At 38.8% G+C, this 25,381-nt stretch overlaps 1 protein-coding gene across 4 annotated transcripts in view; it reads right to left on the bottom strand.

Moving 5' to 3' along the window:
- The window catches only part of DPP10 (dipeptidyl peptidase like 10), a 225,999-nt gene that overhangs the window by 45,321 nt on the left and 155,297 nt on the right, over positions 1-25,381 (bottom strand). For all 4 annotated transcript variants that reach the window (XM_054381326.1, XM_054381325.1, XM_054381324.1 and 1 more), the window contains 3 exons: positions 8,962-9,082; positions 4,947-5,101; positions 1,615-1,712 (listed from right to left, as the gene is read on the bottom strand). In XM_054381326.1, coding sequence (XP_054237301.1) covers positions 1,615-1,712; positions 4,947-5,101; positions 8,962-9,082 — 374 coding nt within the window. The remainder of the gene's footprint in view (positions 1-1,614; positions 1,713-4,946; positions 5,102-8,961; positions 9,083-25,381) is intronic.

Consider the following 25,381-nt stretch of genomic DNA (forward strand, 5'->3'; position numbering starts at 1 on the left):
CTTTCAGGTAGTACGTAGAGAACAATGAGGTCTCCTCTCAGTCTCCTCTTTTCCAAAGTAAACAGCCCCAGCTCCTTCACTTGCTCTTCATAAGATTTATTCTCCCAAAACTCTCAGAGAAAACTCTGTTCAAAGCTCATTCCTCATACTGTCTATATATTGATACATGAATATATATGGATTGATGAACAGTGTGAAGACTGATTGCTATTCAAATCCAGAGTCAGAAAGCAAGATTTACAGGATATTTGGCAGACAGCTATATTGTTTTTCTAAATTTTATGGCATGGACATTATATCTTAATAGCTAAAAATAAGATGAAGCTAACTTTTCTCCAGGTATAAATAGTTTTACTATGTCTTTTGACAGTGCAGCAAAACAGAATTTTAAACGTGAGTATTATTTCAATTAAACAGCAGCAATATCTTTATCAAGGACTCAAAAATCTGGGAAAGATGCCTCTTACAAGGCTTACAAAAGAAATTCCTCAAATTGAGCTAATGCTGGCCTTTAGCTGCAAGTTGCAAAAAGCCTAAAGTTTTAGGATACCAATATTCATTCTATTGAATCTACTTATAGGTTTGCTGGGAAGAAAGGAATCTGAAAAATCTAGAGGGAATGATTCTAAAAATTCTAGAGTGAAACACTAACAACATTTGTAAAAGTGTTTGTTTTTGGTGGGGGTGGACGTGGATTGATGGAGTTATATATTGCTTTCTTGTTTCACTTCTTTGTGCCTTCTGACATTCAAAGGACAATTTTTAATGCTCTTTAACAGAATTAAGATGCTAATCATTGGCATGTGCATTGAAATCACAATAGGGATTTAATCTATCCACCTGCAACTCTATAAACTTGAATACGCATTTTGGAAGGGATGAAATTTTTCTTGCCCTTAAACAAAAGTCTCAAGGCATTTCAAAGCAAGAGCAGGTAATTGGGAGCTCATCTTAAGGTAGTAAGTTTAGCAGAAGATTCACTGGTTGTAGGCAGACCTCATTTCTTCAGCCCCAAAGTCAAAGGGACTTACAAATTAGCACAGTTTCTCCTGAAAATCACAGTACAGCTCTTAGTCTATGTGATCTTGTGGCATCACACCTCATCTTCTGTCACTTCACTGCATTTGTCAGCTGTGATAAGAATCAACTTTCTGTAACTTGATGGATTTGAAAAGTTCAAAATATTTCTAAATGCAGGACCACCCTGATTTCATGTTCAGTGCATTTGTAACACACTTCTATATTCTGCAATCTCATTTCAGAAACTGAAAGTAGCAAGTTGGCACACAGCAAGGACATCTGGGAGTAAATGCACTGAAGGACCTCAGAAACTGGGAGGTGCTCAGCCCCTTTGACCATAGCTTAAGATTCTTAATGTCATCTATTTCAAGTAAATTGGAGCTTCTGTGGGCATCAGACATGACTAAATATGAGATCCATGTGATTTTTTAAGAGGAGCAGCAATCCAATACAGCTGTATTTTATCATCATTATGTTCATCTATGGGGATTCCCATCAAAGGCAAGTGTTGTGCTGATGTAAAAAAGCAATCATTAGCTTGAGAGACAGTCAGGTTAAATTAACCATGAGTTTCAAAACAATTAAATTATATACCTTGATTTAAAGCTGTCAGGTGGCATCAGTTCCAGTGTATGTGCTGGTCCATACAGATTAACTACAAACAGCTTTATTGTTGGGTTTGTTTGACCTGCCTTTGAAAAAAAGAAGATAGGGGCTTTAGACGCACTGAATCAGTGTCAGCTAAATAGAATCACTCATTAACATAATTCATTACCTTTTTAATAATGAGGTATTATTACCTTTTAAAAATCCTAATTTTTAAAAAATATTTTCACAGCCATATAAGTTAGTTTAAAAAAATGAAGCATTAATTAGCTGATTCTCTCACTGCGCTTTATCAATGGCAGACCTTCCTGTACAGATCAGGGGACCAACATTACAAGTAGTTTGCTTCAGTTCAGTAAAGTCAGGTGCAAGCAGCAGTAGATACATCAACTGCTGGTTCCTAAAACCAGCAGTTAAACCCAGCCTCCAGCAAGTTTTTTTCAGACATTCTTTTTCCTTGTTCCAAAAAAAGCTGTTGTATATGTGGGATAACATTCCTCACCCCCTTACAGTTTTACCCCAGACTTCCTTCCCTGGCTTGCTGAAATGGAAACCTATATATCTGCCACTTTCAGGACCCAGCTTCTTTGGCAGGACAGCTCTAAGATGCTTCTTTTTGCTAAAGGAGAATAAAATGGCAGTTTGATATATATCCAATGGGAAAAGTCTGCTAAATCCTGAAGATCTACACGAAGTCAGAATTTGTTCTTCTCCCAGAAACATGGCTCATTACTATGAGAGCTTCCTCAGTTGAAGAGAAAGGGGCTGGAGACAAAACGCAAGGATGTGCAGGGCTGGCTATGAGTCATATTCAAGCTTCTTTTTCCCATAAGTCACCAGAATCACAAACCATTATAGCATCCTTGGGATACTGGGGATGAAAAGTGTGTCTCAATAGGGCTGGCCCCTGTGTAATACAGAACAAGGTAAAACCACTGCTAATACAGACCTAATCATAATATACTATATATAAAGTTGTATATCTGGCTCCTCACAGGGGTATTTAGAAATGCAAAATAGTTTGGGAGAAATACACCTTTAGAAATGAGACTTATCTAAAAATATACTCTGAAAGCTGCCTGCATTTGTTTCTGAGCGGTACGTGGTGCAAGAAAGTGGCATTTGTTTATTTTTAGTAGTGCTAAAAAAAAAATTTTGATAATGGGTTTAATTACACTCCTGGATTTTAAGCAATTATTTTTTCTTTCATAAAAACTTTTACATTTTCCTCCAAAATAATGTGGTCTCTCAAAGGCATGAATACAGCTTGCACAAATTAAAAACTGTGGAAGAAAACCACTGAGAGATCAAGTCCTCAGGACACAATTGCAGTCTCCTTATATTCTTTAAACCCTACATTAACTACATAGTGGTATCCAAGTACCCTCATTAGGAGGGCTGCCAGGAGTGATTACTATCCAACATCAAGATGAGCTGTAGAAGGACACTCCAAAACACACCTTCACAGCAGGCATGGCCAGATCTGTGCTAGCCCCTGAACATGAGATACAGATGTACAGCACTACTCCAGCTCTGCCATCCCCAGCCCTGCTCCAGACATGACACTGCTCAACACAGGCTGCCAGCCTGATCTAATCTCTGTTCAAAGCTGCACTTTCCCAGCACATTGTCTCTGCTACAGGTATTTGCTGTGTGCCCTACTCTGCTGCGTGGATATGCCTGAGCTTTACAGCAGTGGGTCTACAGCTGTCTGGGGCAAACACCAAGTGCTCCCACTGCCTGCAGTGGACTTGGGCAGATGAAGGTGTTTCTCCTACCTGAGTAAAAATCACTCACATCCACACCTCTCCCTTGACAGTTAAAAGCCACAATTCCTCTGCCACTCAAAATCTCCTCATGACAATTTAAATTTTGTTTAATACCTGAATTTGTTCAGTAGTACAAGAACTCTTTACACTGAAACCCTACCTTGCCCTCAATGCATTCAATAAAATTTAAACTTCCTTTTTCTTTTTTTTTCTCTTTTTTTAAAATACAATCTGTGTGTCTGACACATACACAGATGAACATGTCTCAAACACATGAAGGTTTCATTTTATTTTTTAATCATAGACACAATTTTTTGATGGCTTCGTTCTATAATAAAGACCAAAATTTTTTCTTTCATCTCTGTTGCTATACCACAAGCTTTTTTACCAATTAATGATGTAGCTAAATTGGCATTAAATGGAGACATTAAATAAAGATAATGTTTGTTCATTAATGAGATTACTGAAGTAGTATTGTGTATCACTTTTATGCTGAATTGCTCACGAAATGGAATTACTCATTTCTTGTTTACAAAGCTGACTTTGAATTTTTTTTTCTTTGCTGTGTCACTCAAGGCGTTTTGCCAATGCAAGCTTGTTAACTACCACTGAAAATACTGCTACTCCATTATTTTAGAGCATTTCATAGTACAAAGACATCATATTTGCATATAATCGTTTCTTAGTACTGGTACAGCCTAACTGTTCACCCATCACCAGAAAACAGAAGCAGATATACAGTAACACTTTCTGAAGCCTTCGATGAACTCCCCTTGAAATGTCAAAGTACAATGCCTACAGACATACATATCCTGTCAGAAAGGAACTCAGACAATTTGAAATTGCACACAAGGGATGGATAAACTGTTAAACTGGAATATAATACCTGTGCTGGAGCTCAGCACAAAAGTGACGGCTAGGGAGGCACCTAATGAGGAAATCCCCTGAAAGTGAGGAATGACTTCAGACATGAGCCCTGTCTGGGCTGTTCTTTCACTTTCCAGCAGGAATCTAAAAACCCTTCTCTAAGTCTTCTGAAACTCTGTGATAGTCCTATTTTTCATATGTTATTATTTTTCTCATTTTGATGGCTAGGAAAAGATTTTTCTGTAGCTTGTCTTATTCAAGGTCAGACTGGCACATTTGTTAATAACAGCATGAGTTACTGAGATCTGTGTAACTGCAATGGACCATGCCCTCTGCTTTGCACACAGTGTATATTACTCCAGTGCAGTTTTGACAGTATCTTTTTATTTTCCTGTGCAGTCCTTCAGACATATTAATCTTCTCTCAGAAGTGGTGGATTGATTTTACCAAGGCATATATCAAAGGTTAAATTACTATGAATTAGTTTGTCTGCTGCTCCCTCACTTCATAGCTTATTTCTAGCAAAAGGTCTAACAGTTCATAGGAAAAAAAAGTGTGATTAATATTTGCTGAAGTGCAATATGAACAAAACAAGTCTCTAACTAGAGACACTCCTTCCATATGGTTGAATACCATCACTGAACAAGGAAAAGGAGGTGGGGGCTGCATTCACACTCATCTTACCTTAGGATAGGGATATTGCTTTCCTTTTGGATACAGACCTCCAGTAAACCGGGGAATAATCATGTTTGGTACCAGAGAGTCATTTATGGTGAGGAATGCCAGTCTTTCACCGTCTGGAGACCACCAGTGGGCAATGTGAGAATGAAGAAGTTCCTCTGCAAAATCAGATTTCCTTAGGGTCCATGAAAATAATTATCACATAGTTTCCAGCTCATTCAGTTGGCACTGATTTGTTCTTTCTGTGCCTACTTAAAATGCATCTGGTGCAATTTCAGTAATTTTGCATTATCCTGGGTTGGATGTTTGAACAACAAGGCATATCAAAGGACCAAACTTCAACCGTTTTCCTCAAATGAATACTTTCATTGATGTCAATATATCGTCTAAAGATGAAAGATAATCCTAACCATCATATGTTTACTTCTTTTGCATTCTGTTAGATGTGTTTAATTAATTTTTAAATTATTTGGACCATTTTAATAGGGTTTTTAGTATTGTCAATATTTTTTTTTCTTTTAATAAAAAACTTCTTTATGCCTGATTTGTCTGAGCTGTGGTACCTGGCAGCATGCACATCCTCACGCAGTGATATTTATGTGATTGTTTTTGGAGTGCAATATTTTGATTTTTTTTGTCTCAGTCAACTAGTCATGTTTAATTCTTACTAAGTTCAGTTTTTCTGCAATTCAACTTTTGGAAAATCCAAACCAACCTATACATTTTTATAAAAATTTTGTTTGATTTTCCAAATGAAAGTAATTCTCAAAAATATGATGCAATGTTTTCTTGCATTTATTGTCACTGTATTTCGTATTCAAAACAAACAAAACAGAACCAACCATAGAAACAGCACCTAAACTCCTAGAATCCCAGAAAAGCAGCTCCTGACCAATTTCAAATTCAGAGGTCTGTTTTCCACTTGTGAAAAGATTTCTTTTTCACTATGCATTTGATACGTTGACTTGTTTCGTGAGCATTTTGTATTTACACTTGAAGAATTTGGAGGGAAAATTAAGAACAGAATACTGCCAGGAACAAAGACCCAACTGCATTCATATTTTAAGAGTCTAACCACAAAGCCACTTAAATTGTCAATGAAGACTTTCCAAGGTGAAAATCACATTCTGAAAATTTTGAGTGGCTTAATGGGTTGAATTATCTAAGGTTAGATGCAATGAAGCTGGGACCTATATTCAAAGCCATATACTACTCTGGGTCATGTTTCTCTCCCCAGCAGGATAACTAAAACCTTTCACACAAGAGAATAGCAGAGAATGAATGGTGAATATCAGATAGCAGAAATCACATCTGTGTTTGTTTTAAAATATTGCTGCTTGCATTCAAACAAGGTTATTCACACAAGGAAAAGCTATTCCCAGATGTTTTGCAAGGTAAAATACTAATAACGAACTCAGGCAAAGGATAAAAGAAAACAAATGAGGTCAAAAGGAGGAACAGTTCTCGATTCAACTGAAAATCTTTTAGCTTTATCTGAACAGCATTTGGCCTGCTCAGCTTCTAATGCTACTAAAAATACCACTGAAAGTAGAAGATGGTTCTAAGTTAAACTTTGGTTAATGGACAAGAAGCAGTATATTCATTCATGGCAACAGACATGGACTGTGGTCTTCCAGTGTGTACAGACAGAACTCCCTTTTTCTCCGACTTTAATTATGTATATCGAGCCTTTCAGTCCTCAGATATTGATTAATAAAATGTATCTGTAGGAATGACAGGCACACACAGAGAAGCAGGAGCATAACCTCAGACAAGCGTCATTGCCATTATTCTGGCTTGCTGCTCCTGTTCTTTCCAAGATACCTCATTCTTTTTCTCTGTTCATTATGAAACATTTGCAGCTTAAAGAAACAGTGTTTCATTTCATCAACAGCTTTGTTGATCTTTCACAATATTAAGACACAAAACATCCACATCAACCTTTGTCAAATACTGCTTCTGAGATACAGAGTTAAGCTGAAATATAACCTAGATTAAAAAAAGCATACTGGCATGTGTGAAAGTTTTGATTCTCTTTACATTCCAAATGTGGACCTTATGAATATAGAGGTCCAAATCATACAAAAAAATCCTCACACTTCTTCCATGAAATATGTCTTAAATTTCTATCTGTATAATTCTGAGATGTGGTCTACTCTACCCCTTCCAGACAGCTCAATTAAAATGCCTGTCAAATACCAGAAATGACATTTCACATTGGGTAACTTTTTGTGGTCCCTTTCAGTCTGAATTATCCTGTGATATCCTTATGATCTTTTGCAGACTGGAGAAGAACGCTTTTAAAAGAATTTCATATTACATTTTGTTCTGTGATGCAGAGTTTTATACTGATCCTTCACTGCATGTTGTTTATTGCAGCTCCATGCTGCAATCAGTTGTACCCCAAGGAGAAGAGAAACATAGGCAGCCCTCTTCTGAACAGGTATCCTCAAAATCCTTGCAGAACTGGAGCCATAACTGCCTTGTTGCATCCATGACTGTGACTCTTACTAACTTTGCTTTGTTTTGGCAAAAGCTTGATATGCTGCTTCAACTTCGATTAGCTATATAGGCTTAAATTCCTGAATTGTCATGCAGTCATGTTAGATTTAAAGAATATGAAGTGCATCTAAAACTATATTCCATTCCAAAGATGTCCTTTGTCCTTAGGTTTTGAAATATGCTGCCACATCAAAACAATTCATATAATTAATAGCAACCTTGGAAGTGGGTAACTATCAGACACAGACATTTATATGACTAAAGGATGCAAATTACTGGTCTCATTTTGGAGTTTACTTGGGCAGGGATTTTTAAAAATCCTGATGTGAGCTATCTGCTCATAACAATGGGAATGCCAAGAGGTACAGACAGACTACACTGAAATTCCTTGCTGTATGGCATTATGACATTCCTAAAAAAGCACTCTGCCCTGCAAAATTCTACATATGAGAAGCTATGTACTTCACTAACCAAGTATTAACATTGAGCTATTGATCTATAAAATTACTGGATCTCATAAAACAACTGAAATGTTATTTCAAGCTCTTGTATGAACTCAATAATCTGATCCCATTTTATTTCTCTGTTGCTGTTAAAAGGATTTTGCATACAGAGAGAAACAATCTATGGCAGTACAGAGAAGCTAGCTGGCTTCAGAACACAGAGGATATCACAGTCTGAGCTGTCCTCCACACTATTTTATCACTGCTTGCTAGCAACAGCAAGTTTTCCAGGGGTCTAGCCCAGATTGGTTTATGCAACAGTAGCATTCACTGTGGAAGTAACAGTATGATGCATTTAGGTCTTGTCAAACACTCAGTTTGAATTCAGGCATGTTTTTCAAGTCAAACACAATGGTACTGCTTGGCTTGAGGGACTGGAGTCTCTCATGAGTCATACTTAACACACAGGACACCAACCACAAAAAGAAGTACCATCTCAGGCAGTACCATCTCTGATCACCTTCTGCTCTCTATCCAGCAGCATAAAGACAAATGCAGCCAATGCTGTTTCTGTGCTATGGTTCTTCTGTGCTGCCTTCCATCACAACTCTTGTTCACACAAGCAGCAGCATCCTTTCTCTCCTAACTTGTGTTGTAATCCCACAATAGCTACATACATAGGGAGCTATTCTAGACAAGGAAAACACACAGGGGATTTAGTTTTACTTGAATAGCTCTGCTTGAAATGCCAGCCCCACTGAAGTTGGTAGCAATAACCCACATCGATATTTCACTATTACAGCATCTTTTAAATACTACCTAGTGTTCATAATGCATTTGATACACTCTGATTAAAAACAAATCACTTTTTCTTAGAAAATATTGCTGTATGCGAAACAAACAGTCAATGCAAAGTATGAATAGGTACAAAGGCAATCTTGCAAGAAAATGAGAAGGCACAGAACCAAACCCATCCTTACATAGCATTTTCTGAAATGAATAGATTTGTGCCGTTGGGTCTGTACAAGAACCTCTCAGCTGTTTTAATATACAGACATTTTTGTCTGGCTTACCTTCATATAACCAGTCTGCAATTCCATTAAAAATAATTCCTTCTTTTCCTGAAGATGTCAGGCGCAGTGAGCTGCTCTTTACATCAGGCTGATAGTAGATGTTGTTTTCAAAAATATAAATCTGGATGAGGTAAGAGGAATGGAGAGAAAAAAAAAAAGAACATTTTGGTAGATATAAATGAATGTTCAGCACTGAATATATAGTTTCCTTGGGCTCAGAAAAGTCTACAGAATAATTCAACCTGAGTTTTCACCAACATTGGTTAATATTTCCTTTTACTATCAATTTGGACAAACTAAGCAAACTTTTAATACTTATGCCAAGCTAAATTCCTCCTTTGAAATTGTTTTTCCAGTTGAAATGTTTCCATTCGCTTTAGGAAATATTATTACACTTTGTGGAATCATACAGAAGATAAGTTTTATATCAGTTGAATAGATAAAGAAATTTTCTATTAATTCCATTCTATCTAATAACATCATCTGTTTTTCTAGCTGTGAAATTAGACACACTTCTGCAACTACATATCATGCAGTACATGCATCAGAAACTTAAGTTCCAGCTTTATATCATGGTGTGATAACATATTGGAGAAGCAAAATAAACAGCAGACTGATGTTAACTTTTCTCAACTTGCTGAAGCTTTCTGACTCTGACACACACGAATATTTTACCTCAAGTGTGATACATAAATGCCCTTTTATTTTCAAGCCTAGACCACTCCTCCTTTTCCTGCAAGTAAGAGACTAGACAGACTGTCCTTTCCTCCTTTACTGCCACTTCTCAGCCTTGTGTGTGCTTGCCTTTTCTTGTTCACTTTCCTGCAAAGAATTCACTCATGTTGTGTGACTGAGGTCCAGGCTTCATGACAAAGTGCAATAAAAGAAAGGTAAAGAGGGAAAAAAAGGGAGAGGATGGGGGAAGAATGAAAAACAAACAAACAAACATTGGAGGGGTATGATGATGGCAAAAAGGGTGGAAGGCAATTAGTGATGACAAGGAGGGTTTATGACATGGCAATCATCACAATCTCAGATTTTTGCCACAACAGGCTATGGACCTGCCTTTCTCCTACTAGTGAGGAGACCTTCAAGCACTTCACTGCTTTGATGTGTGTTGTCCTGAATTTCCTCACTGGCCCTATCTTTCCCCGTTCAGGTTAACAAGAAACAAACATCCAAGATACTAACAACACAAAAGCTACAGATGGGTATATAAAGCAGAACTACAGCTACCAGCATTTCCTGTAATAATGCTCTTCATCTTCTTTTGTCTGTACTCCTTCTTTCCTCATCTTCCTGAGTTTCAGTGCCTGTGACTAGACTGGTATTTCAGCTATCATCTCAGACTTGTAGCCTTTTTCTTTACTTTTTTCTTAAATTACAATGTGCTTGCACAGCTTAACACTGAAATCAGACTAGTTATGCACCATCTTGATCCACATCAGGAAAATGCAGCTAACAGCATTGGAGAAGCAACATATAATACATGTTTTTTTTTATATGATTTCATCAATGTACACTGATATAAGGATAGTAACATGAAGTAAATACATTTCCACCAAAGACCATTATAAAAGGCTAGTCATTTATCATTCCTCATACTTCTATGAAAAATGACTTATGGGAAAATCCTAACCAGAAAGCTTTTCTCTCTGCTTCTAAATTACCATGTGAAATAGATTTCCCTAATGAGTCCCCAAACTAACGCCGTTTTTTGATTTTTAGCAGTAGCCACTTCATGATTTCTGCTGTAGAAAGCAATAAAGCTGAAGGGTTTTTTCATACCACAAGCAAGGCAATGATTAACCTTTACTGGGAATCAAGTCTGACTTAGAAAAAAAGTTCTTTACTGTTAGAAATTCAAAACTTGGCGATGAGTTCAAAACTGAAGTAAAAATAACTGATCCAGATTGAATAATATGAAATGCACCGGCTGGTAATAACATTTATAGCTTCACAAATGATATTAAATAAAACTTGGATGTTATGGTAAACTGATGTATGATCCAGCATTAATATCAAAAGAAAACAAGGATTAGAGAGTGTCAGACATATCAAGCTTCTGAAATAATATCAACAAACACTTCTTGTCAATGTGCATTTCCCCAGTAAATACGTTATGTTTTTTTTTCCCTAAGGTAAAAGAAACAAATACAAGTAATAATAAGACATGGTTAATTGCTTAACCAAGAAAAAATAATTTAGGCAAGTACATTAAATTATATAAATAACAGGAACCACTCTACTGGCTATTGCTTAGTAAGCAGCAATTTCTTACAGTTGACAATCTCTTCCTTTATAAACAACTACTTTCAGGAGATTACAAAAAATCCTGCTTGATCAAATTATTATATTTTATTAAACCTTCTTCAATTAAATGAGCTCAATCTAATTAATTTTTGAAGATCAGAAGCATCATTTTTGCTTTTCTCATGCATTTTCAAGCCATTTGTATTTTTAATGGGGAAGATATGCATAGTGTCTAGTGTCTGTAGTGAAAAAAAATTCATTTAAAGCCATCATTGCCAAAAAAAAAATACAGGATTAGGAACTACTTGTTTCATGACTGAACCATGAAAAGGTCTTTAATCCTGTTATTACTAGTTAGCAGGTATTGATAATTCCATTTGACACATTTCAGGTAAGTAAATATCTCAATCCTTGTGCCATGGATTGCTGGCTTCCTCAGCTTTATCCCCCATTCATTTCCTAAAACTTTGTCTCCATCCACAAGCAGTTCTCAGCCACTCCCTGAACATCCTTGCAATCCCCTTAGTCAACTCTAGTCATCTAAATTTTCCTTCTCTCCTCATTACCTGTGATAGGTATTCTTTCAACTCTGAAAGCTACCCTAAAGAATAATTTTTTTCTTCAACGTGAGAATTGGAACATTTTCCTGAAAAACTTCAAGGTGACCTGGCAGCTCTCTCCCTAGCAAGCCTCAGGCTTATTGCTTACCTGAATTTAACATTAAAAATGATGAATTCATGTTGCTTTTCAAAATGTTTATGAAATACAACATCCATGTTCCTCCATGTAACTAAACAGCTTGCAAACACACATCAATGATTTAGGGTTGGTGCACTGGCACCTGTTGCTCTGCACTGCCTGCAGCATTCTGAAAGATCAATATCCTCACGTTTGAGCTTGCAGAAGCATCTTATGAAGATTCACCATTATGGTTAGTCATTTAACTTCACCTGTAATTTTGAATATTTGTTATATTTCAGGAGGTGCCACTTTCCATTTGAAGCCCACAAACTGCTGTTTGTACAACATAGAAGATTTCACCTCAACATGAGGAGAAACTTCTTCATAGTGAGGGTGACAAAGCACTGGAACAGGCTCCCCAGGGGGGTTGTGGAGTCTCCTTCTCTGGAGACTATCAAAACCCACCTGGATGCGTTCCTGTGTGGACTACCCTAAGCAATCCTGCTCTGGCAGGGGGGTTGGACCTGATGATCTCTTGAGGTCCCTTCCAACCTCTGATATACTGTGATACTGATAGGAATGGCTTTGTGCACACCTCCTATGACGATGCTGCCTAAAATTCTGCATTCCTGAACATGCAAAGTGCTCATCTATAATTATTTGTTTCATTCATCTCTTAGAACTAAAGGTTTGGGAGCTAAAATGTTGACTTCTGCAGCAAACCAGGCAGCAGAGTTGGAGTGACAACATTATTGTGAATTGGTCCATGAAGCTCTTTGCTTTGCTCCCTGTAAATCCAAGTGCAAACTAAGCACAAGTGCAGTTACAAAACCCAGACTCCTATCTCACATTACTACCAGAGCAATGCAGCCAAGAAAGACATTTCCCACAGTCATAATCATTGTATGACTTCTTCCCTGTATAGCATTTACACGGTATAAATGTACCGCAGATACAATTCTAGGCATACTAAAATGTAAATAGATGATTGCTTGAAATTAATTTTGTTCACATGAGAGTCAATAGATCTTGCTCATTTAGGCTTATTTTCTGCACATACAGGACTGACCAGCAGCTAAGCACCTTGACTTCATGGCCCTCTATAATACCCATGACTAGAAGAAGCATGTGTACAGCAACTATGGTTTTACCAGAGAGCAGTGAATTTGGGATTTTTCTCCCTGGTTAGTCCTCAGTCCCCATTAGCTTGCTGTGGCCATGACACCACTCCATGCTCTTCTTGCTGCAACAGGTGGTATCAAATATGAAGTCACTTCAGCAGGAAGATGGATATCAGTTTTATGTGGATTATCACAAGTCTATCAACTAAGAATAAAAATATTCCTCAGATGAAACATGCAAAAAAAAAAATAAAAAAAAAAGAAATCTACACTAGGCTCCAGAAGCAGAGGAAGTCCATAACTATCATGGTTGATCTCTATCCCTGCTGCAAAACATCTAAGTTCCTTTTCTTTGGTTCATACATTTTTAGCTTCCTTGCTCTATCTAAACATTGTCACCAGTGCTTTCTGTTGAAAACAGTATCTGTAGAAAACTCCTTACAGCTCTACTTTATGCTGTACTAAAATATATGTCCAAGGCTTTATATCAAAGCCACAAAGGCTAGATGGAAATTTTTATTTTTAGGTGGCAGCTGTGGCTGCTACTCAGCTGCAGTACAGCAATACAGAGAAACCGAATTTATGAGCAACAATTTGGCCTTCAAAATTGAGTGAAAGAGAGAGGAAGTGGTTGGGAGAGTGCTCAGACTACTACTTTTCTTACAACAGAGACTTAAAACTCTTAAGTACCACAAGGCAGATAGCAAATCATGACACAGGGATAAGAATTATTGATCAAAACAAACCAAATTGTTCTTGGAGCAGAATCTTGCCTTCAGTAAGTCAGGTAAGTCAGTATGCAAATGTGTGCCCAAAGATTTCCAGGGCAGGGACTTTACATAATTCATCACTTTGTGTACTGTGTTGTGGGCAATGTCACCTAAACCAAAACCATTCCTTGCTAGTCTATCTCTATTCAGGTAATTCAGAGCAAGTAGAAGTAAAAGGGATTTCTTAGGACACGCTTGAGTCTAATTATTACATGAGTACTAAAACGTTGACTGTAACTAGTGAATCTTCCAAAACTGCTAAAAGAGGAGTTGCTCACTGTGTATGAGACAGGTAGTCTCATGAATACACCAAGGGATTTGTGCCAAAATGCTTTTGCAGCTTTCAGGCATGCTGATAAGAAAATAAATTGGAAAAGGCACAAACTGGAACCAGGCTATGCTATCTTATATGAAAATTATTATTACACTTTTTTCCCCAATACCTTTTCTTCACCATCTATTTCCCAAGAATTTTTTAAAGTGTTTAAAATTATTTTTAGCTAAGATCCTTAGCTAATAATACTGTAAATAGGGATAAATATAAAAACCTATGGCCTTCAAAATGATTTGACTTTTTGTTGTCTTAGACACTTTGCACAGCTAACCACATCCAGCCTGAAAGCAAATGAAGGAAAAAGCACAGCATTTATTTTATGAAGTATTTTCCAATTAATGAAAAACAGCTGCAGGAATGTTTTTGATTAGTGAGAGATTAATTATTGATAATGATCACATTTATTTCAACTGACTGTGAAGAATGTGAAGCTCTGCTTACTCTAATATTCTACCTATAGAACTAATTCTTCTCCTTCTTCCACATCTGTCAGCCTTGAAACTGGTTTTGTTTTTCATAAATCTTCTCCTAAATTAATTTCTTCCAAAGCCACTTATTTATTGTTTGTGACATGTTTCACAATTACATGACTTTATTTCAGGCTAAAGTCTTAAGCAGAGCACCCAGTCCAAGCAGTTAGTTCCAGATGGCAGACAGCTGTGAAAACATAGAGACATCTAATCCCACAGCTTAACAGCAAACCCAGTGCCAATAGTTGGAGAGGCCCCCTGTGTATCTTTAATCATTTCAAACACCACAGGCAGAGAAAAGCTGCTAAATTACAGAAAAATACTCCACTTTTTCCCTTTAGGTGCTCCATTGTAGCCTTCTGCTTGGGTGTATCAACACTCAATCACTCCTCTGATTGCAGCGCAGTGTACTGGCAACAGTTCAAACTTTTTACCCACCAGCTGGGCAGCAGTAGTAGTTTGCCTGGAGTTGTGTGGAGGTCACCATACAATGCTGTGAGTGTGTGTGAAACAGGGCTTTGAGGTCTTTACCAAAGCAGGGTCAGCTTCTCTACCAGAGGCTGCCAGCAGCTGGTTAGTCCTGGCACTTGAAACAGAACCATGATCAGGTATTTGCATGTCTCCTAGAAATTCATTCAGACACCAAAGTTTAGACTTGTATTTAAATCCAGAAGCCCAGCATTCTTCAGGCAGATGAGAAACAGAGCTGCAGCCCTGGCTGTTAAAACCTTTCTCCTTCACTGGAACATGTCATCAGCCTCACACACAGAGAGAACCTATGAAACTGAAGCAAATTTCTCTCAACCCTGACGCTAAGGAGGTGCACTTGATCTAACACTAGTCCTTTCTCTAACTCAGTCATGGACAAACCTAGTTTTATGTGGATATGATAAGGTGCCTTACCATTCAGCAAGTTCTTAAAATTTCATCATCTCCCAGTCTGTACTGATATCAATGACTGCCACCCTGACTGAGATGCAGGACTTTGCATTTTGACTTCCTGAACCTCACGAGACTCTCCCTCCAGCCTATCCAAGTCCCTCTGGATGGCATCCCCTCTTATCAACAGCACCACTCAGCTTGGTATCATCTACAAACTTGCTGAAGGTGCACTCAATCTCACTGTCTGTATCATTAATGAAGATATTGAACAGCACTGGTCCCTGCACAGAACCTTGAGGATCACCACTTGTCACCTGTCTCCATCTGGACATCAAGCTATTGACTTCAAGCTAACCATATAGGTATTCTGTATTGCCACTGTTGTTCCTCAGTATGAAAGGGAAACACCTCATGTACAGAGACAACATTAGTCACTCATGCCATGATTTGCCCAGGATGAAGGCATGTTTCCCCAGTCTGTACCACAACCACATGCTCGTTGGCCTGTGCCACTTCTTAGCATAGTGTGGCCACAGTTCAAAAGCCACAAGAAGGTAAGCTATCCTATAAGGCACGAATTTGAAGATCTGCAGACCAATGTTTCCACATCACCTGATGTGAAATGATAGCAGAAGTCACTAATAACTAACAAAACCAGAAAAAAATTAGTTAGTTCAGCCTTTAAAATTGCCTTGATATATATTAGAGGGAAAACTTGGACTCCTATTCCATAATGCTTAATATATCAAGGTCTTATTTTCCTGACGTGATGAGTGAATCTTTCTAATTAATCCTCCAGAGTTTGAGCACAGTAGATTTGTTTGACGTCCTGATTCATATCACCACCACAAATACATTTTGCCATCAATAATAATAGAAATGGGTAATGCAAGCTGCAAGTAACAGTGAGCTTTGCAGCCATGACTTACCCTTCCATTAGTTTTTACAGCTACTACAATTAACTTTCCAAGTTAAAAGAAAAAAAAAATCCCAGAATCCAGCATCTTGTTTTGAAGGAAAGAAATGTTGGAGTATGACTAATGGCATGGTTCATCATGACATGATTCATTAAGGCAAATATCTAGTTCAAAGAAGGTGACAACCACACTCTACAACTACTTAGCAGATGCAGGTGGAAAAGAAACAAAGGCAGCATCTGTATCATTCACCTTTAGTTAAAGAAAAAAAAAATATCCCTACAACAAGCACTGGTCTCTTCCTGTAGAGGTGCCTTACTTATGGAACTAGGAAATCATCAGATTCCTCAAAAGTCTCTCCGACCAACAAATATAAATAACTATTCCAATCTGGAACAACCTCAGCACTCCCACTTAATACCCCAGAGAACATGACAGTCTTCCTTATCTTTTACACAGGGAACATGAACTCAGAAAAAACTAAGGAATTTCTGATTTTGCCTAGAAGGAGACCTTTAGGCATTCAGTAAATGCTTCTGTTGCAGAACTCTGACAGTTGCTAATGACAGTGATAAAGATGTTGACCTGAAGCATCTTCAGGCAGACCATTTCTGGCTAAATTCCTGTGGGACCTTGGCAAGGACACACAGTTCACCACTCTCTGCACTGGCACAGGTGTCTTCAGAGCCCAATGTTCTACGTAACAAACCACTCAAGTGGACCACTTTTTGCTCTGTTCAGGGGAATAAGTATTTTTACTGGTGCAGAAACAAGTGTTTGTCCTGTGCATCCACATAGATAGTCTGGCTAACCAGTTGACTCCACCATCATCATCATGGCTGATAGACCTTGTGCTGAGATGTAGCTATTAGACTTCTTCATTTCCTAAGCATATGGCTAAATTCCATCCCTCCTCCTTGTGAGACTGCCAGTTAATTAGTTGGATAATTAATTCTTCAAAAGCTTCAAGATGTTTTTCCATCTGGGCTTGCCTCTTACCATTAGTTCTGACTCCTGTCTTACCATACATTAACCAAGGCCAAATCCAACTGCCCTTGAAATTTCCAGATAAAAGGTGTTTTTTTGCTAACAAGTGTTAAAACAATATCAGGTATTCATTGAACAGAAGAAAGTAAAATAAAGAATACTTTCTCAGTCACTCAGCAAATTTTATACTTTCCCAGATTCAGGTACAACAACAAGTTGGAACAGCACTATTTTGCAATTCATACTGGAAAGAGAAAGAATTCATTTTAAAACAACTTTAAACTGCTTTTTAGAAAAGAAGATGGTTTCAATTCTCACTTCTGTTTTGGCCCCAGTTATGGTAAATGAAGATATTCATGCACTTCCTTCAATTTGTAAATCATATTTGAACTAACTTTGGATTATAGGAGTAAGTTAAAATGAAAGCCCTGTTTCATTTTTTCAACATTTGCTGTCAAGATAACAAGTTTGGCTTTCATAACAGGATGTCAGGGGTTGGAAGGGACCTCCGAAGATCATTGAGTCCAACCTCCCTGCCAAAGCAGGACCACAGAATTTAGCAAAGGTCACACAGAAATGCATCCAGATGGGGCTTGAAAGTCTCCAGAGAAAGAGACTCCACAACCTCTCTGGGCAGCCTGTTTCAGTGTTCTGTGACCCTTACAGTGAAGAAGTTCCTCCTCATGTTGAGGTGGAACCTCCAGTGCTGTAGTTCATATCCATCACCCCTTGTCCTATCACAGGGTGCAACTGCGAAGAGCCTGTGCCCTCCCTCTCGACAGGCAGCCCTCAGATATTTATAAACATTTATTAAATCCCCTCTCAATCTTCTCTTCTCCAGACTAAAAAGCCCCAGGTGTCTCAGCCTCTCCTCATAGGGCACATGCTCCAGTCCCTTAATCATCCTGGTAGCTCTCTGTTGGACTCTCTCAAGTAGATGCCTGTCCCTCTTGAACTGGGGAGCCCAAAACTGGATGCAATATTCCAGGTGTGGTCTCACCAGAGCAGAGTAGAGGAGGAAGAGAATCTCCCTCGATCTGCTGGACACACTCCTCTTAATGCACCCCAGGACACCACTGGCCTTCTTGGCCACAAGGGCACATTGCTGTCCCATGGACAACTTGTTATCCACCAGGACTCCCAGGTCCTTCTCCAGGGGGCTGCTCTCTAGCAGATCACCTTCTAACCTGTACTGGTGCAGTTTATTATTCCTTCCCAGGTGAAGGACTCTGCACTTATCCTTGCTGAACTTCATTAGGTTCCTGTTTACCCGGCTCTACAGTCTGTCCAAGTCTTGCTGAATGGCTGCACAGCCTCCAGGCATATCAGCCAAGCCTCCCAGTTTGGTACCATCAGATTCATTTAAGTATTAAACATATTTGTTGCCACTTGCTGGTTCACAGCTTGGAAAAATTATACAAATAGCTTCACTTCAAAAATTTACAGCTAGTTTTCACCAATTAAAAAATTGTTGCAAATCAGCCAGAGTGCTTGTCAATGTGTTACCATTCCACTAAACATCTGTCTTGCTATCTTCTCTATCGATATCCAGCATGCTCCAGAGCTTTGATAGACACATTTTTTCTAATAGAGCCACTGATTATGTTAATGACAGTTGTGTGTAATGCCTGTTCTCTTCTACAAGTCCAAACTGAACAAATGTTTTCCTGTTCATCTATGATTTCTCTTATTATACCACTGGGGTTTACTGACTTTAGTTGACTTTGCCAGGCCATCGTTATACACACTGCTGCAGAAGATGAGTACACTTCTCTGCCCTTTCCCCACGAAAAAATCTCACTGAATTGAAACACTGATGTTCTTCCCAGTAAAGAACAAGGTGTTTTCCCTGTCAATGCAGCACTGTAGATGCTATTTTCCTTTTTCCTCTCACAGAACACACAAAAAATGCTCATTTTAGAAGAAAACTTTCTAACATCATCCAGAAGAACTGACCACACAGGGTGCAGAGCAAGGTGTTGCTGAACACAACTATGAACATGGAGACGTGGTGCTAAGGGACATAATTTCATGGTGGACTTGATGATGACTTGAGAGCGATGGAACAGGCTGCCCAGGGGGGGTTTGTGGAACCTCCCTCTCCGGCGATATTCAAGACCCTCCTGGATGCGTTCCTGTGTGATCTGGCATAGGTGATCCTGCTCTGGCAAGGGGGTTGGACCTGATGGTCTTTCAATGTCCCTTCCAGCTCCTAACATTCCGTAATTCTGTCAAACAGTTGTTTATTACTCAGTAGAAGCTCCATGATGGCAATCCAAATCTCCTGATTCATATCAAAACTCCTCCATGGCCCAAAGGGCACAAGCTGCAGTGAGCCACATAAATCCTTCAGGTCTCTATTTGGTTGCAGGAAAGAAGTGGCTATTCCTACATTCCGTGACAAAGCAGTGTTGTGATACCATTTGGTACATTTCTTCCTACAGCTTGAGACTCAACAACCATGCTCAACACAACTACTGAACAAAAATACTGGCAAATGGGCCATTCAAATTGCTCACGGGCTCCATGCAGGGTAAGGCTGATGCATACAGCACCACTATTCCTGTGACAATGCACTACAAATGGGTGGTTCCAAGTTAGATGTCAATTTACTAGGCCATACATGTAAATGTGAGATCTGTTGTGGACAAAACCCACATGGACAGAAGAGATTTCTAGAGGGTACTTTGCACATGTGGGAAAAGTAGCAAGATAAAGTGTGAACATCTACCATTCCTGCCCATGGTAATAAGTTGTTGAAGAAGCTCCATTGTAATGAACTGGGTCACTGGCAAGTAGAATGCAAGATGGAGAACTAGTACCCCAACCAGAGGCATTCCACTGGTGCAAATGATTATTCTGCTTATGTCTTCCTTACAGGTCCTTCAGTGATCTTCAGAATCAATGAGAATCACTGTAGCTTGGATAATATAAAACACAGGAAAGTGGCTTATAAAGCTTCTAGACATGTGACTTTTGGATAGATATATATTCATTAGTGACTTTATCTGTTACAATTACACAGATTATTTAAAAAATCTTTTTCTTTTTTCCCCTCCACATCTTACAAATTGTCTACTCAGATCAGTGTTAAGAGATGACAATTTCATGGAAAGTTTCATGGAATTGTATTGCAAAGCAGCTTTATGTTATATCCTTTTCCCCTACATTATATGTGTAGCCAGTTTAGATTGTGAGCTCCCAAGGACAGGAACTGCAGGCTAAAATGCAATAGGGCTGCTTTGCAAGTCTCCGGTATTGCAGAATGTCTCTGATCTCTCTGCAAATGAGTCAGAAAACAACAGATAATAACAAAATGATTGCAATAATAACTATATTCATTCTTAAAGATACCAATTTTCTAAATATTGTGACTGACCTTCACAGGAATTTTCTCAGAGGAAGTTTTCAAACATTTTGATTGCGTTGCAATTAAGACAGACAGGAAGTAGCTGTTGATCAGCATGGAGAGCTCAAAACACATACATCCCAGTGTCATATACCACCTTTTTTTCTTTGCCAGTTACAATATGTTAATTTTATTTTTGCAGTCATCAAGCTGACAAACATAGCATGTACAGGACACCGAAGCACCACTTCCTCTGCCATCTAGATTAATGCCACTGCACTGCAGTAATGTGTTACAACAGTCATTTCTGAACTGCAAACAATCTACAAGCCTATTATATTTAATGGCTATTTAGATAGTTTATAAATCCACTGTAAACAACAGCAAGAGTACACGCATAATACAACTATAGATTCGTTACTAATGTCATGAACTATGCCAGGCCATGAACTCACAGAGTATTGATGATACAACTTGATGATAACTGTGATGTTTATGTCCTTGATTTCCAATTCAAGTGAGCAAGCATTGCCCTCTTTTGTTTAGACACACATTAATTGTGTTGCCTTTCCAATGATATTGGATCATGATGTTCACTCAATTCACACCTTGCCTAATCCCATGACAGCTTAACTCATGAGTGCAAACATTGTGCTCTATATTACATAAACAAAATAATATATAATATGTGAGCTATGACCTACACAAAAAGCTACTTAATAAATCTTTGTGACTGCACAGGAAATCACAGGAAAAAAAAGCTACTGCTTTGCCTGTGGAGCTGCCTGAAGAACTATGCTGGTTGCAGCACTGTGCAAATTGTCTTAAAGGGATTGGACTGCTCAGGTCCTTGGTCTCTGTGAGGTGTATGGCAGGCTTATATATGAACAGGAACTCACACTTCTTGTACCTCATATTTACTGATAGCTTCTGACTAATGAACCAGTGTGGAAAAGCAGACAGAAATGCCACTCTTGCATGCCTGAGTTGTCCCTACAAACTGCCCTTACCATAAAATCATAGAACGGTCCAGGCTGGGAGGGACCTCCAAAGCTCATCCAGTCTGACCTCCCCACAGTCAACAGGGACATCCTCAACTAGACCGGGCTGCCCAGGGCCTCATTGAGCCTTACCTTGAATATCTCCAGGAAAGGATCCTCAACCACCTCCCTGAGCAAACTGTTCCAGTGTTCCACCACCCTCACAGTTAAGAACTACTTCCTGATATCCAATCTAATTCTGTCCTTCTCTAGTTTGAAGCCATTGTCCCTTGTCCTCTCACTGCTGGCCTTTGCAAACAGTCTCTCCCCATCCTTCCTGTAGGTCCCCTTCAGGTACTGGAAGGCTGCTATTAGGTCTCCCTGGAGCCTCCTCTTTTCCAGGATGAACAATCCCAGCTCCCTCAGCCTGTACTTGTAGCAGAGGTGATCCAAACCCCTGATCGTTTTCATGCCCCTCTTCTGGACCTTCTCCATCAGGTCCATGTCCTACCTATAATGAAGACTCCAGACCTGTAGGCAGTACTCCAGGTAAGGTCTCAGCCGAGCAAAGTGGCAGAATCAGCTCTCTGGATCTGCTGGCAATGCATCTGTTGATGCAGCCCAGGATATGATTTGCCTTCTGGGCTGCAAGTGCACACTGCCTGCTCATGTCCAGCTTCTCATCCCTCAGCTCCCCCAAGTCCTTTTCCACAGGGCTGCTTTCTAGCTTCTCATTCTCCATGTAGTGAGGATTGTTCCAGCCCGGGTGCAGAACCTTGCACTTGCTCTTGCTGAACTTCATGAGGTTCACCTGGGCCCACCTCTCCAGCTTGTCCAGGTCCCTCAGGATGACATCCTGTCCCTCTGGTGTATCAACACTACCACACAGCTTGGTTTCAAAATCTTTTGAGCTGTTCATCAGTACATCAAAGGCTCATTTCACACTGATACCAAGCACAGAGTTATACCCAGACTGATCAGTCTATAACAGAAGATACAATGAAAAAAATTTCAACCTAGTTATTCCAGAAGAAATAAGGCAGTGTTGGGAGACTGGAAAAAATCTAAGGCTGACTTTCTGGACTGGATGCCAGAGGAGAAGTTTTCTCTGTTTTATTTGTCAATATAACAGAAAGTAGCAACCTAAAAGCAAGGGCCAAAGTCAAAAAACAACAGAACTGAAACCTGAAATTTTTCTACTGTCCTTACAGTAGTAGAAGATCCCTGAGAACTTCATAAATTATTCAAATGATGAAGTAGACCAGGATGCCTCTGAGTATCTTCTACATGAGAAACTCAAGCAGGGTTTAACACAAAGCTTTCTTCTTTCAGCTGCTATTACTGACCCTGCCTACTCTGTCATACAGTACATGTGTCTTTGTTTTCTCACTGTGCACACTGTTCAAGTTGGCAGTTGTCTTTGTGATAGGCCAGCATTTTAGTGGATGACATCTACCTGTACAGACTCTACAGCCATTTATCACTTCACACAGATGGGGCATACAATGCAAGAAAGGCAATTTGTCTTGAAATACCTCAATAGAATGAGAAATTTCTGAGTGACTCTTATAATAGCATTTCTGTTTGGGATAGTTCAGAGTCTGTTAAGAAACATTTGAAAAAAACCATTTGCTTTCTTTCCACACAAAACTTCTCTATTTCTGTCATTTCACTGGTACCTGCCACTATACAGTGACACATAGATGTACAGTGTTCTGCAATCTGTATGACCAGTACTATTAGTCCCTACTGATCAAGCTCTGCTCATAACATACACTATGTTTACATGAGCATATGAATACTATTAGTACATTATGCCTCCAATACACACTAGTCCACCTGTAAAGCTCTAAAGAGAATCATCATAGAATCATACTTTGATCTGCACAGGTTTCTGTTTTCCTCATTAATACTGTTTCCATCAGCTTTAAAAGACCTTTCTAATATCACTTTGTTTCCACAAAAGTAAGAGTTTTAAGTGTTGGCTGGCTGCTGGGTCCTTCAGCCTTCTTTCCTCCCTGCCAATTTCCTCCCTGCCAATCAAAGCTTTGTTTTCTCTTACAAATCAACAGTGTAACTGACTTTTTAATCCTTATTCTCCAGGGCCATTCTGGTCTTGGAGCTGTCAAGCCCCACAATTACACATCCACAAGAAGTTGTCTGCATTTTGCTGTGTGGCTCAGGTTGAGTCAACATGAAAGCCTAACTCACTTTAACACAGTGTGGCAGGAGATTAACCTGCTCTGATCCTTTAGCACAAACACACTGGGGAAATAATAACCCTATCGTAGGGAGGGGAAAAAAAAATGCAAGGACATTTTTGGGTTGGTGACAGCAGAATTTAATGTCTCTTTTTCAAGAAGGACTTGGCCAAAATAGAGAGAAGGAGTCAGCAGGGGAGATGAGAAAGCTGTGCAGTCAATCTGGTGGGCTTCTTTACTTCTCAGCAGAGTTATCTTGCTGACAGAGATTCAACAGAGTCCTGACATCATCATCTATGATGTCTATATAGCTTCAATTTATCCATTTATTTATTAATAATAACAAGGACCATCTACCCCATCTTTACACATATGCAATGGGTAGAGTCTTGACTGACTGACCTAAGCCAGAATGTCCTATCTTGACCACAGAAACTAACTTTCAAGGACACATGATATGACACAGGATTAGGCATGACTTCTTAAATTTTTTTTTAATGTGTTAAAGATGAAATGACTAAGTAATTATATGACCTGTGGACATTGGTAAGCCTGCAATGTTTTTGTGCAGGATTCTGGAATTATATGAAAATACAGTTAATAATAAAACTTGTTACCTATTTTTTTTTTTTTTGCAACTCTTCCAAGATTCAGCTGGACAAGGTGCTGGGCCATGCTATCCAGACTGTGCTTTTCTGAAGAAAAGTTGGACCTTCATTCCTGAGTTCCCTTTTAACCTGGTATGCTATGAGCTCTGATTTAGCAAAAGGTTCAGTCAGATTTTGACCTCTGTTCACATTGACTGTGTACTTAGCTTTTGAGTGGCTATTTCTAAAGAATTTTAGATTTCTGAATTTTTTTCTGCATTACATAAAACTATGCAATTTTCAGACAAGTACAACAGACCCATTTTTTGAGTCATTGGACTTGCAGTTAATAATCACTAACAGACAGAAATGTGAATATTCAGATATGCTTTGTTACACATACACATGTTGAACAAAATGAGATTCCAGGTAAGAGATATGTATAGCTATTTTCATCACTCACTACAGGTTGCTGCACAGGAAGGTCCTCATGATTGCTCCTATCAAACATTCACCTATGCTTTTTTGCATGTTTCTTATATGGAAATATGTCTATACACACACACACACACACAAATACCTATGTGAAAAATAAAGAATTATAATAGCTTTCTATTACAATGATGTATCAAATTTCCAATATATTTGCTTGCAAAAGAAATATTGATCTGAGACCGAAGAGAAAAATGCACTACACGTGCATGCCTTACACACTGATTCAAATACTAGCTGCATGCTAGAGCACTGATAATAGAATAAGAATCAGGGAAAGGAAACATCTTTTATCTCCCTTCTCAAATTATTCACTATAAAGCTGCTGGGCCTTTTATTGTTCCACATGAAAAACAGTAGTAAAAGAATAATGCTCCTATAAAACATACGATTTTC

The sequence above is a fragment of the Indicator indicator genome, chromosome 5, assembly GCF_027791375.1.
Source record: "Indicator indicator isolate 239-I01 chromosome 5, UM_Iind_1.1, whole genome shotgun sequence".
Classification (NCBI taxonomy): domain Eukaryota; kingdom Metazoa; phylum Chordata; class Aves; order Piciformes; family Indicatoridae; genus Indicator; species Indicator indicator.